General features: G+C 40.1%; 1 protein-coding gene across 1 annotated transcript in view; it reads left to right on the top strand.

Annotated features, from left to right (window-relative positions):
* Positions 1 to 13423, top strand: part of CPXM2 (carboxypeptidase X, M14 family member 2) — a 130541-nt gene that overhangs the window by 41055 nt on the left and 76063 nt on the right. The window contains exon 3 of the mRNA XM_087725942.1: positions 12513 to 12622. Coding sequence (XP_087582068.1) covers positions 12513 to 12622 — 110 coding nt within the window. The remainder of the gene's footprint in view (positions 1 to 12512; positions 12623 to 13423) is intronic.

Below are 13423 nucleotides of genomic sequence, written 5' to 3'. Positions count from 1 at the left end.
ATAAAGGGAGTCTTTCACCAGATGGTGACCTTTGGCTAAAATTCTTCATTGCCTTAAAGATGAACTTGCAATGTGTGTTACATTTGCATTTCTTTTTATTCATCTAGTTTAAACAGTATTTAAGCTGCCATAGCATATTAGTGCCTTGCAGACATTTTTTTTATGGTAGGGATTTTAAATAATTTTTTTTATTACTTTTAAAGTGATAACAGAGAAAGAAAGAAAGAAGCAAAAAGGAATAAAACACAAGAATACATACATTACCATTACCATACATTACAAATAATATGTAAGAAGTGCTTAAAAATAAATGAAAAAATATAACAGAAAAAAAGAAATAAAATATAATATATTGTTAAACAATAACAGTTACAATTCTGTATAACCATCAAATACAAACATTTGAATATATATATATATATATATATATATATATATATATATATATATATATATATATATATATATATATATATATATATATGTTTGTGTGTCTGTGTCTGTGTCTGTGTCTGTGTCTGTGTGTGTGTTAGTTGTGCTGATAAATAAATAAAGGGAGACTAGTATAGATCTATTTCAAGCTATTTAGCTCTCATCAGCTAGCCATACCCTTCCTGGGATTCAAACCTGGGCTATATTACATCTTAGGCAGACATCTTAGCCATTAAGCCACAGGCTCTCCTCCTTATCAGCTGAAGCCAGGGAAGAAAGTATATATTTAGTGTCACAACCCCTGGTAAGCCCCAATTATGGGAGGAAGCTAACTGCTTCCATCATCTGTCAATCGGCTCGTCACAAGAGTCCATCACGACAGAAACCCAATATTTTTACTGTTGCCTTTGTTATATTTGTGTGGTATTTGTGCTGATAAATAAATAAAGGGAGACTAGTATAGATCTATTTCAAGCTATTTAGCTCTCATCAGCTAGCCATACCCTTCCTGGGATTCGAACCTGGGCTATATTACATCTTAGGCAGACATCTTAGCCATTAAGCTAATATATATATATTTGTGTGTGTGTTTGTGTGTGTGTGTGTGTGTGTGTATTAAAAACAGAATCTTATTTTCTGGTTGTGGTACAGAGAAAACATTGCTTCATTGAATTGCCAAATATATTGCTAATGCATAGTTTTATAAATTCACTTTAATTAACTTGTATACTTTATCATTCGTTAGCGCTCAACGGGAATAAGAATAAAATTTCATTCATTCTGCAAAGCTATTTTAAGGCAATATGAAGAAGTAAGGATTTGCTGACAAAAAAAAGCAAAGAAAAACAATTTGAAAGAGATGAATAACCCTTCAATTCTTCTTCAATTGATTTAGAGGTAGACTACAATTATTTTGCTATCTAGGCTGTATTTTTCTCTCTCCCTTTCCTCTCAATATGAACTGGGTTAAAAATTTGTGACAGTTTCTTCTTTTTCATGAAGATCTTCTCTTAATGAACTCTCTGCCACTTATGAAATGAATATATAGCATTGTGTGGAAAGATTTTCTTAGTCGGGTGTGTTGAAAACACAGTAGTCATCCTTACCTTTCACAGAGGCACTGAGTTTTATAAATATGAGCATGATAGTGTAGAATAATCATATCCAAGGACCAGTGGTGGGTTTCAAAAAAATTTATGAGCCGAGGTGGCGCAGTGGTTAGGGTGCAGTACTGCAGGCCACTTCAGCTGACTGTGATCTGCAGTTCAGCGGTTCAAATCTCACCGGCTCAAGGTCGACTCAGACTTCCATCCTTCCGAGGTGGTGAAATGAGGACCCAGACTGTGGGGGCAAGTTGCTGACTCAATTTGCTAAAAAATTTGTAAACCGCTTAGAGAGGGCTGCTACCCTATTAAATGGTATAGAAGTCAAATAAATAAATAAATAAACAAACAAACAAACAAACAAATAAATAATTGGACAGAACAGATTATGAATGGAATAAGAGCTAAAAGCAGGGGAAGTCAAAGCTAAATTTGTCTGGAGTATATGGAGCCACACAACTTTCTTAATTTTTCTGAAACTCCCTTACTCTGTATCACCAAATAAAATTAGATTACTAGCAGCCTTAAATTAGGTAACACTACCAAGTCCTGACCAGTGGTGGAATTCAAATAATTTAACAACCAGTTCTCTGCCCTAATGATTTCTTCCAACAACCCGTTCACCAAACCGCCCAGAAGTGGTACGAACTGGCTGAATCCCACCACTAGGCCTGATCTATAGAGAAAAGAACACCAAGTTTCCCCAAAATCCACAGTCTTCTTGCTGACTATTTTATTTTCCCAAAATTTGTAGGTAACTGTCTACTCTTGATCTGATACTAACCAATGCATAGAGAAGAACTAGCACAAAGATAGGAATACAACAAATATTTCAGTAGATGGCATCAAAGTTTAGGAGGTTCATACAAGCTACAACTATATGCAGATACCGGAAAGATGAATTTCAACAAGAAAAATTGCAAAGTCAACCAAAATTGGTTAGGAAAAATGCAAAAGTATGAATATAGGTTTGATACTGGCTAGTACAGTGGTGGGTTTCAAAAATTGTTCGAACCTACTCTGTGGGTGTGGCCTCCTTTGTGGGAGTGGCTTGCCACCCATGTGACCGGATATGAAGATTCCGACGACACTTGTCAGAACCACCTTAAATTACCTCACACACAGCACTGGCATGCATAAGAATAGGATGTAAACTTGTTTTTTAAAAGGCATCTTTGGTTTGCGTTAAAACAACTTCAACACACGCAATATTCTGATTGCACCACAAACGCAGTAGTCATCCTTACCTTTCACAGAGGCACTGAGTTTTATAAATATGAGCATGATAGTGTAGAATAATCATATCCAAGGACCAGTGGTGGGTTTCAAAATTTTTTGGAACTTCTTCTGTAGGTGTGGCCTGCTTTCCGGGTCCACTGGTGGAACCTCTTCTAACCTGTTCAGTAGATTTGACGAACCGGTTTTACTGAATAGGTGCGAACTGGTAGGAACCCACCTCTGGGCTAGCAGGACATTCAAAATAGAACTAAGGTGTATAACTGCACTTAAGTCAATAATATGATGCAGTTTCAAAAATATAAATCTAGATGATTGTAATATTCTGTTCTGTACTTTGAATATGGCATCCAGATCTGGGAATCTCATTACAAACAGTCCAGAAGAGAAAAGTCAAGATTTTCAAAGACACAAAGGAAAAACCTACAAGGAATGGCAGGTTGCACTGGAAATTTTTAGTTTAGAATAAGTCAGAGGTGGGTTCCTACCAGTTTGCACCTACTCGGTAGAACCGGTTCGTGAAATCTACCGAACCGGTTAGAAGAGGTTCCACCAGTGGACCCGAAAGCAGGCCACACCTACAGAAGAGGCTCCAAACCTTTTTGAAACCCACCACTGGTCCTTGCATATGATTATTCTATCCATCATGCTCATATTTATAAAACTCAGTGCCTCTGTGAAAGGCAAGGATGACTACTGCGTTGGTGCAATTAGAAGATTGCGTGTGTTGAAGTTGTTTTAACGCAAACCAAAGATGCCTTATAAAAAACAAGTTTACATCATATTCTTATGCATGCCAGTGCTGTGTGTAAGGTAATTTAAGGTGGTTCTGACAAGTGTCGTCGGCATCTTCATATCCGGTCACATGGGTGGCAAGCCACTCCCATCTGGCCACATGGGCAGCAAGCCACTCCCACAAAGGAGGCCACACCCACAGAGTAGGTTCAAACAATTTTTGAAACCCACCACTGGAATAAGTGCACTGCAGAGAGATATGAAAACTGTCTTCGTCTCTCACAAACTATCATGTAAAAAGATAACTATGTTCTAGAAGTCAAGCAAGAAACAATAATTTAAATCACATAAAAGCAGATATTGAACAGATATCAGAAAAATGTATTAAGAAGTATTAAAAAATAGAGCTGATTTTTAGAAAGTTAATAAACGTTCTTTCTGAAGCTTAAAAAGAGATTGCTTGATCAATGCCATGTAGTTGGCATTCCTGTACAAAGTTATTGGACCAGATGATCTCCAAGGAGACTGCCAGATCTTTACATTCTCTGATTATTATTTTCTTAGCATAAAAATAATATTGCTGACAGAGTATGAAAAACATAAAAATTTCAAAAGTGTTCAGTTCCTAGGTTATCTTGTTGTATAATATCAGAAGCTTAACTGAATCTCTTGAGCCTTTGTTTGGAAAATAAATCTCATGAGAAAAGATTTCCTGGAAATTCTTGCTTTCAAGTATCTTAGAATAACAGATGCCCAGCATCAATTAATAAATAAATAAAAGATTGACTTCCACATCCAGCTGGAATCCAGAAAGTCAAGTGACATGAATTCATTTGAAGCCCAATGAATAAATCTTTTTTTTCTAAATATAGTAAACAATATTACTAATTATCTCACTGATTTATTATAATGGTTGTTTATTATTGCATAAATGATTGACACAAGCAGAAAGAATGAGTGAGCATTTTCCCATATTCTGAAAAAGTACTCCATATATACTTCCGATACGTGAAAGTATTCATTTGAAGTATTTGTGGAATACTTTTTCAGAACATGAAACTGCTCTTGAGAAGGCCAGATCCTGAAGATGAAACTCAAATACTTTGGCTACCTAATGAGAAGGAAGGACTCACTGGAGAAGAGCCTAATGCTGGGAACGATGGAGGGCAAAAGAAGAAGGGGATGACAGAGAATGAGGTGGCTGGATGGAGTCACTGAATCAGTTGGTGTGATCTTAAATGGACTCCAGGGGATGATAGAGGACAGGAAGGCCTGGAGGAACACTGTCCATGAGGTCACGATGGGTCGGACATGATTTCACAACAAACAACAACATTCATTTCTTATGCTATGGGATACTATAGAATTCAACTGTGCTCAAAGTACATAAAAATATAAATAGTCCTTGATTAACGATCCTAATTGGGACCAGCCACTCTTGAAGAGACAAGACTCCTCAGTTTCATATCTTCAGATTTTATTTTCTGGCTAACCCTTCCCCCTCCCTTTATAACGCTCAAGTGTCTGCTTATTGTCTCGTCATATTGCAAGTAATGCGATCACAGCACAGCCTGAGGGTGAGAGCCAACTTATTCTCCTCAAATCTCTTGAAATCTTTCCACTCTGTGATGGGGATGGAAGAAAAAAAAAGCAAGCAATTTCTCAGTCTCCTTTGCCTGACCCCCCCCCCCCCCGGAAGCAGCTGGATTTCAGAGCTGTTTGCTCTCTACACATCGAGAGCAATGCAACTGCAACTACAGTAGGAATCAGGCAAAGGAGAAATTCCCAATAGAAATCTCTTGCTTTCTTTCTCTCCCCACCTTCACAGAATAGAGTAATTAGAGAAGGGATTTCAAGAGCATATTGTTCGTAATTTGTAATTTTAATAGATTTGTATGCCGCCCAATCCCAAAGGACTCTGGGCGGCTTACATAAAACAGTTTAAAATATTTAAAAAGTTTAGAAAATACTAAACAGATACAGATTAAAAGCAACACAACATACTCTCGATTATAATGGGGCTGAAGTCCAATCAAAGATCAGCAGCCCCAGGCCAGAACAGCCAGGTCTTAATAGACTTTCGGAAGGCCGAGAGAGTGGGGAGGGTCCAGATCTCAGGGGGTAGATCGTTCCAGAGGGCCGGGGCAGCTACAGAGAAGGCTCTTCCCCGAGGAACCGCCAGACAACATTGTGTGGTCGACGGTACCCAGAAAAAGCCCGCCCTGTGGGATCTTATTGGGCGCTGGGAGGTATGTTGCAGGAGGTGGTCACGGAGATATCCAGGTGTTAGGCCATGTAGGGCTTTAAAGGTAATAACCAGCACCTTGAAGCGTGTTCGGAGACTGAAAGGAAGCCAGTGCAGCTCATGGAGGATAGGTGTAACATGGGTGTACCTAGGTACACCCAGTATCGCTTGCGCGGCTGCATTCTGGACCAATTGTAGTCTCCGAACACTTTTCAAGGGCAGCCCCATGTAGAGCGCATTACAGTAGTCAAGCCTTGAGGTGACGAGCACAGTGTCCATCCAGCTCCCAGCCTACAGGCATGATCGCATTGCTTTTGATGTGTAAAAGAGAAAAATCACTTACTTTCTTGCAATGTTAGATCAGGCACAAGTCATTGTGAACTGTAATGATGGCTGGCACATGACTGTGAAATGCCAAGAAGGTCAAAAAAATGGTCATAAGTGAGATGTAAAGTTAATTTTTCAGTGCCATTGTAAATTTGAATTATTGATGAATAAATGGTACATCAAGGAGAACCATCTGTATAAAAGCTGTGTTTTGTTAATAATATCAGTTGGTCAAGATCAAGTAGGCATGACCTACAAACAATTGGCATATCTAATGTTTGTCTGGAGATTCTAAGAATAATCTCCCTCTTTATTTATACAGTAGAGTAAGGGTGTCAAACTCAAAATCCCTTCAATGGAGTGCTTAAATCTGGTCCATGGGGCTGCCCTGGAAATAGCAATAGCAATAGCAATAGCAGTTAGACTTATATACCGCTTCATAGGGCTCTCTCTAAGCGGTTTACAGAGTCAGCATATTGCCCCCACAGTCTGGGTCCTCATTTCACCCACCTCGGAAGGATGGAAGGCTGAGTCAACCTTGAGCCGGTGAGATCAGAACCGCTGAACTGCAGATAGCAGTCAGCTGAAGTGGCCTGCAGTACTGCACCCTAACCACTGCGCCACCTCGGCTCTTCTTGCGCCACCTCGGCTCTTCTTAAAATAGCAAATAGCAAAGAACCAGCCCATGGTGCCTCTGCCAGCAAAAATGTAGCTCTGTTTTCACTGGCAGAGGGTTGCAGGAAGTTGTTGCAGTCGAAAACAGAACTTGCCAGGGCTACCCGCGGCCCTCACACGTTCTGTTTTCACTGGCAGGAGGTTGCATGAGGCCATTGCAGCTGAAAATTGTGCTCGGGAACCTGTTTTCACTGGCAGAATGCTCGGGACGCCACAGGCGCCCCCGACATGAGTGATGTCAAGCTGGCCTTGCCTACCCTGGCCACACCCACCCCAGCCCCCCCCCCCCGAGGTCAAACACAACCCTGATGCAGTCCTCCATGAAATCGAGTTTGACACCCCTGGAGTAGCGGTTTCATTGAAGCAAAGACTCTCAGTAACTTCGCTTCCACCTTGGGTTTAGATCTGCTTCTTTCTTCCTTGTTTTTCCAGCCTTCTTATACTCTCTCATCAGGGCTGGATTTAGATGAAAAGAGGCCCTAGGCTATTCCACTTATGAGGCCCTTTCACCTCCCATTTTAAGTTTGTAAATTACATGAGAGACAATAAAATGCATCATTACTGTGATATATATCAATATATATCAATATATAGAGCTGGCCTCCCGACGGAGGGCGGCTCTGCTCTGCGGCAAAGGCAGTGAGGCCAGCCGCCTCCCCTGCTGCGCTCAGCTGCCCGGCTCGGCCCCCTCGCCCTCACCTGCCTGGGCGCTGGCGGGCTCCGTGTCGAGGGGGCGGCTACTGGGAGCTGCCGCTCTTCTTGCCCGACTGCCGGTGCCGGGAACGTGGGCTCCCCAACTGCCATGCTGGAACGATCTTAACCAATACATTTTTATGTTTGTTTCTTAGTCATATGCGTAGAATTTCTCCTTATTTCCGGTTCAGTGTTTTAGTGTTCACTGTTTTTAGAATAGTGTAATTTTAATTTTACTAACAATTTGAATGTAGGCCCCTCTTGATCTTGAGGCCCTAGGCTGAAGCCTAGTTAGCCTATAGGAAAATCCGGCCCTGTCTCTCATAAATAAGTAGCTGAAGTTGACATGAGATTTCAGAGAAAGAACTTTCCATTCCTGGCATTTGAAATTAACATCCAGATGGCAGCTGGGAAAAGTCTGTACATATAGGACAGACCTATAAATATATTTTTAAAAGAAAGCTTGTCTGATTTTTATTTGTGATACATTAGACATTTCCTGAGCATCTTACTATGTAAGAGGCCTATAACTATTTTCAATGGTCTGTGTATAACCGTTTGGTTCTGTGAATGGTATATAAGGCTTGTTTGAATTCATTTTAATTAATTGAAATTGGTTTTTCCCAAAGAATTACATCATCTAACATAGGAAAGAGAGCATTTCTATTAAGATTCTTCTCATCAGCTTATTCCACTGTTTCCTTCGTAAGTGCCGAATGTGTGCTGGTAATTACAGTTATACAGCTGAAAATATAATAGTCCAGAATGTGAGCTTATTTGTAGATTTTATTTAACTGAGCTGTCTTTGCAATTCTCTTTGTCTGCTTTTTTGTCTTGCAAAAACAAGATGGCTGTCAAATATGTACCAAAAAATGTATCAACTTCCCAGGCTGTAAACTCTATCCATTTCTGCTAGATGACAGAAATGTCTGTGGTTGTTTTAGGTAGCTTTGATTTCAGTTAATTATGAAAACATAATGTGAGTTCTAGCACTGAATTTAACAACTCAAGCTGTCATTGGTGAATTTTCCAACTTGTGACATTAACCTTAGTGGGCTCTGCCTGACTGATTGGCAGCTCAATTCACTTTTATTCTGGGAAATTTTCAAGTGTGTTGTCTACAAAAATAAGTGATGTACTTTAAAAAGGAGTTTAGTTCAACCCTATTGTGATATTTCCATGGGTATTTGTCTTGGAGGAAGGAGAATTGAGAACTTAATTGGAATGTTGTGAGATATATGATCCATCTATTTCAACACAGAACATAACTATCATTCTCTTGTTTGTAGGACTGAAATTTTGGTTAAAGATACAGTTTTTCTTGAATAACCTTTATTGCCACTAATATAGAAATGTTACATCATTTCAACAACCATCTCTTAAATGCCAAGAGTCAACATTCCTTACGAGAAAATTTAACTTTACTGCATTCATCTTTCTAAAAATAAGGGGACTTGAAGACAATCAGTACTCAAAATCAATATACCTATAATTGGCTTGTTATATCAATCAGTGACTGGATAAATCTTCCGTATATGAGTGGATGTTCCATAAAGGTGGCTGATTGTAGCTGTAATTCCTCCTCATTTCCTCTACAATTCTATGCAATTAGAAATAAAACAAACTACTTCCATTACATCAAATATGTTGTTCTATCTCATCCAACCTCCAGAAAGGCTGTCTGTGGAAATGTTTAACAACACCAAGCAATCAGACCATATTTTCAGCTAAAAAAGAGTTTTCTGGCAGGGAAAAAAGTGATTATTGCCTACTTAACAGACCAAGTCTGGTTAAAAGTATGACACATTTTAAATGGAGAAAGTCCTGCAGAATAAGGAGAAGGGGAAGAGGATGAGATGGTATTTTTTTTAAAGTTTTTATTTTGCACACATAAACACATCAACAACAAACACATGACTTAGGACAACATAGGAACCAAAAGTTCCATCAAAAATCATAGGGCAGTTCCATATCGGTTTCTTTGCCGTTAGTATTTGCCCTTTCTATAATTAGCCATATAACCAAATATTGTTTATCTCTAATGTGCTATATATATATATATACATACATACATACAATTCCAGGTAAACATGGTTATTCTTTTTGTTTGCCCATCTTATACTATTGTTATTCCATTTAAGAAATTATAGAGTACAGTTTCGATTGTCTTGATTACCATCCCAAGCCTCTATTATGACACCACCTTATTTTCTTTTTCTTCTTTTCTCTCTCCCTTCCTTCTCTACTTCCTTCCTACCTCCTCTCCTTCCCCTTCTTTCTTCCCTTATCTCTCTCCTACTCTTACCCTCTCTCTTCCCCCTCCTACTCTCCCTCCTTCTCTTTTTTCTCCCTTCCTCCCTCCTCTCCTTCTCTTAATCTCCCTTCTACCCACCTTTCCTTATCTCTTTCTTCTTCCCTTACCTCTCCTCCACTCTTCCTTCCCTACTGTCTCTCCTTCTCTTTCTTTCCTTATCTCTTTCTTCTTCCCTTACCTCTCCTCCACTCTTCCTTCCCTATTGTACTTCTCTTTCTCTCCTTTCCATCCTCCTCTCCTTTCTCTTCCTTCTTCCCTCCTTTCACTACTTCCTTCCTCCTCAGGAGGAGATGGTATTTTTTTTAAAAGTTTTTATTTTACACACATCAACACATCAACAACAAACACATGACTTAGGACAACATAGGAACCAAAAGTTCCATCAAAAATCATAGGGCAGTTCCGTATCGGTTTCTTTGCAGTTAGTATTTTCCCTTTCTATAATTAGCCATATAACCAAATATTATTTATCTCTAATGTGCTATATATACATACATACAATTCCAGGTAAAGATGGTTATTCTTTTTCTTTGCCCATCTTATACTATTGTTATTCCATTTAAGAAATTATAGAGTACAGTTTCGATTGTCTTGATTACCATCCCAAGCCTCTATTATGACACCACCTTATTTTCTTTTTCTTCTTTTCTCTCTCCCTTCCTTCTCTACTTCCTTCCTACCTTCTCTCCTTCCCCTTCTTTCTTCCCTTACCTCTCTCCTACTCTTACCCTCTCTCTTCCTCCTCCTACTCTCCGTCCTTCTCTTTTTTCTCCCTTCCTCCCTCCTCTCTTTCTCTTACTCTCCCTTCTACCCACCTTTCTTTATCTCTTTCTTCTTCCCTTACCTCTCCACCACTCTTCCTCTTCCTTCCCTACTATCTTTCCTTCTCTTTCTCTCCTTTCCATCCTCCTCTCCTTTCCCTTCCTTCTTCCTTCCTTTCACTACTTCCTTCCTCCTCAGGAGGAGATGGTATTGATAGTATACCTGATTATTTTTATGACACCTTCCTTCCTCCAAGATACTGACTAATCACTAAGTTCAAGGCCTAAAGGGCTAAATACAGAACACCTATTTTAGAAGATACCTACTCCTGAAGAATGCCAATAAGGATTTAACCAGTCATATAGTGCCTCCTATTAGCCAGTAACCAAAAACATCTAAAGCAAGGGAGTCAATCTCAAGGCCCATGAGCCAGATCCGGCCCACGGGGTTCTTACATCTGGCCCATGGGGTCACCCTGGAGGTGGCGCAGTGGTTAGGGTGCAGTACTGCAGGCCACTTCAGCTGACTGTTATCTGCAGTTCAGCGGTTCTAATCTCACCGGCTCAAGGTTGACTCAGCCTTCCATCCTTCCGAGGTGGGTAAAATGAGGACCCGGATTGTTGGGGGCAATATGCTGACTCTGTAAACCGCTTAGAGAGGGCTGAAAGCCCTATGAAGCGGTATATAAGTCTAACTGCTCTTGCTATTGCTATCTCAGGAGGACCACATGCAGGCCCTTGGCTCCATTTTCACTAGCAGAGAGCTAGTAAAACTAAAAACAAAGCAAAATGAGAAATGTTTCCTCTTTTCATTTGAACATGCAAGCACAGGAAAGGAGAAAGGGAAAGAGGAAAGAAAAGAAGATGGAAAGATGGAAAGGAAGAGGGAAGGAAAAAGAAGAAAAGGAAGGAAGGAAGGAAGGAAGGGAGGAAGGAAGGAAGGAAGGAAGGAAGGAGATTATAATGAGAGTGAGTGAGAGTCTGAGGGAAGTCCTGCCTTAGCACTTGGCCACCACAGATGCCTCCGACACTAGTGATGCCAAGCTCGCCATGAATGCCCATCCTGGCCATACCCAACCTGGCAACACCCACCCCAGCCATGCCCCCCCCCAAGATCAAACACAACCCTGATGCAGTTCTCAATGAAATTGAGTTTGACACCTCTGATCTAAAAGCCTTAGTTAATGGTTTTTTTTAATATTTATATATTTCTTGAACTATAATTATATGGATATTTTTGTTGACATGGTTCCCCAGTGTTCAGGTGACTCATGTTGAGACCGAATTAATTGGAATCAAGTAACAATGAGATTTATTTTCTGGAAGGATTTAATAATGTGGTTGACACTAGCTCACACGGTTAGGATCCTGGATAGCAGGTTAGCAAGTTAGCCATGGGGCAGGATGAGTTCCTATCCCGTCCTGCGAGTGAGATGAAACGAACCCTCAATTGGGCGTCCTCCAGACAATGGTGACGTCACCAGCTAATCCTTTGAACCTAGACGCACGAGTGAAGTGCTATGCGGTAACTGCAATTTCAGGAACCAATTATTGCATATAAATTACTAGTGCTAGAGAAGAAAGGAGGGAAGGAAGGAGGGAAGGAAGGAAGAAGAAGTAGGATTGTTGTAAAATAAGATGGTTTTATGGGATGGTAAGAAAGTAATTTCAATTATATTGTCAATTGTAGGGGAGAAAAATTGTTACAAATACATATTATTATTTGTATGTTATGAGATCATATAATTGTGAATGTATATATGAGAAATAAAAATCTATTTAAAATAAAAAAAATAAAAAAAATACTAGTGCTACTGCCCAGGCATTCAGGACTCAACATTTACACAATACGGTTGCAAAATTAAATGCAATTTTTTTTCCCACCGATTAGAATTTCTCCCTTTTGCATACTCACAACTGAAGCATATTTAAGCATAGCATCGGCGAAGATGACTGCTTTCTCACTTAACATCTAACTATTTGCTTTTCAGGCTGTCCTCCGTTGGGTCTTGAAACTTTAAAAATTACTGATTTTCAGCTTCATGCTTCTACAGTGAAGCGATATGGCCTGGGAGCACACAGAGCACGGTTAAACATACAGGTAAGATTATCTCTCTTGTGTGTGTGTGTGTCAGTGGTGGGTTTCAAAAATAGTTCGAACCTACTCTGTGGGTGTGGCCTCCTTTGTGGGAGTTGCTTGCCGCCCATGTGACCAGATGGGAGTGGCTTGCCACACATGTGACCAGATATGAAGATGGCAACGACAATTGTCAGAACCACCTTAAATTACCTCACACACAGCACTGGCATGCATAAGAATAGGATGTAAACTTGTTTTTTAAAAGGCATCTTTGGTTTGCGTTAAAACAACTTCAACACACGCAATGTTCTGATTGCACCACAAACGCAGTAGTCATCCTTACCTTTCACAGAGGCACTGAGTTTTATAAATAGGAGCCTGATAGTGTAGTATAATCATATCCAAGGACCAGTGGTGGGTTTCAAAAGATTTTGGAACCTCTTCTGTAGGTGTGGCCTGCTTTCTGGGTCCACTGGTGGAACCTCTTCTAACCGGTTCGGTAGATTTGACGAACCGGTTCTACCGAATAGGTGCGAACTGGTAGGAACCCACCTCTGGTGTGTGTGTGGGGGGGGGGAGGAGGGAGGGAGGAAGGGAGAGAGAGAGAGAGAGAGAAAGAGAGAGAGAGAGAGAAGAGAGAGAGAGAAAGAGAGAGGGTATGACTCTTTTGAAAAGCCACTGGTAAATGCCTTTCATTTTTTAACCACCCTAACAATTAAAACAATTTTAAACAAAAGGAAATAATGCATATGTTGCTTAATAGTGAATACAGCTATAGAGAAACCTTAACCCTTTGGTCCCACAAGTTCTCCCTTACCCCAT

Source organism: Thamnophis sirtalis, unplaced genomic scaffold (genome assembly GCF_051295495.1).
Source record: "Thamnophis sirtalis isolate CommonGarterSnake01/CBP01778 unplaced genomic scaffold, rThaSir2_p1.2 scaffold_11, whole genome shotgun sequence".
Taxonomy (NCBI): domain Eukaryota; kingdom Metazoa; phylum Chordata; class Lepidosauria; order Squamata; family Natricidae; genus Thamnophis; species Thamnophis sirtalis.
Note: the sequence above shows the minus strand (reverse complement) of the source record. Positions and strands in the feature narration are given on the sequence as shown.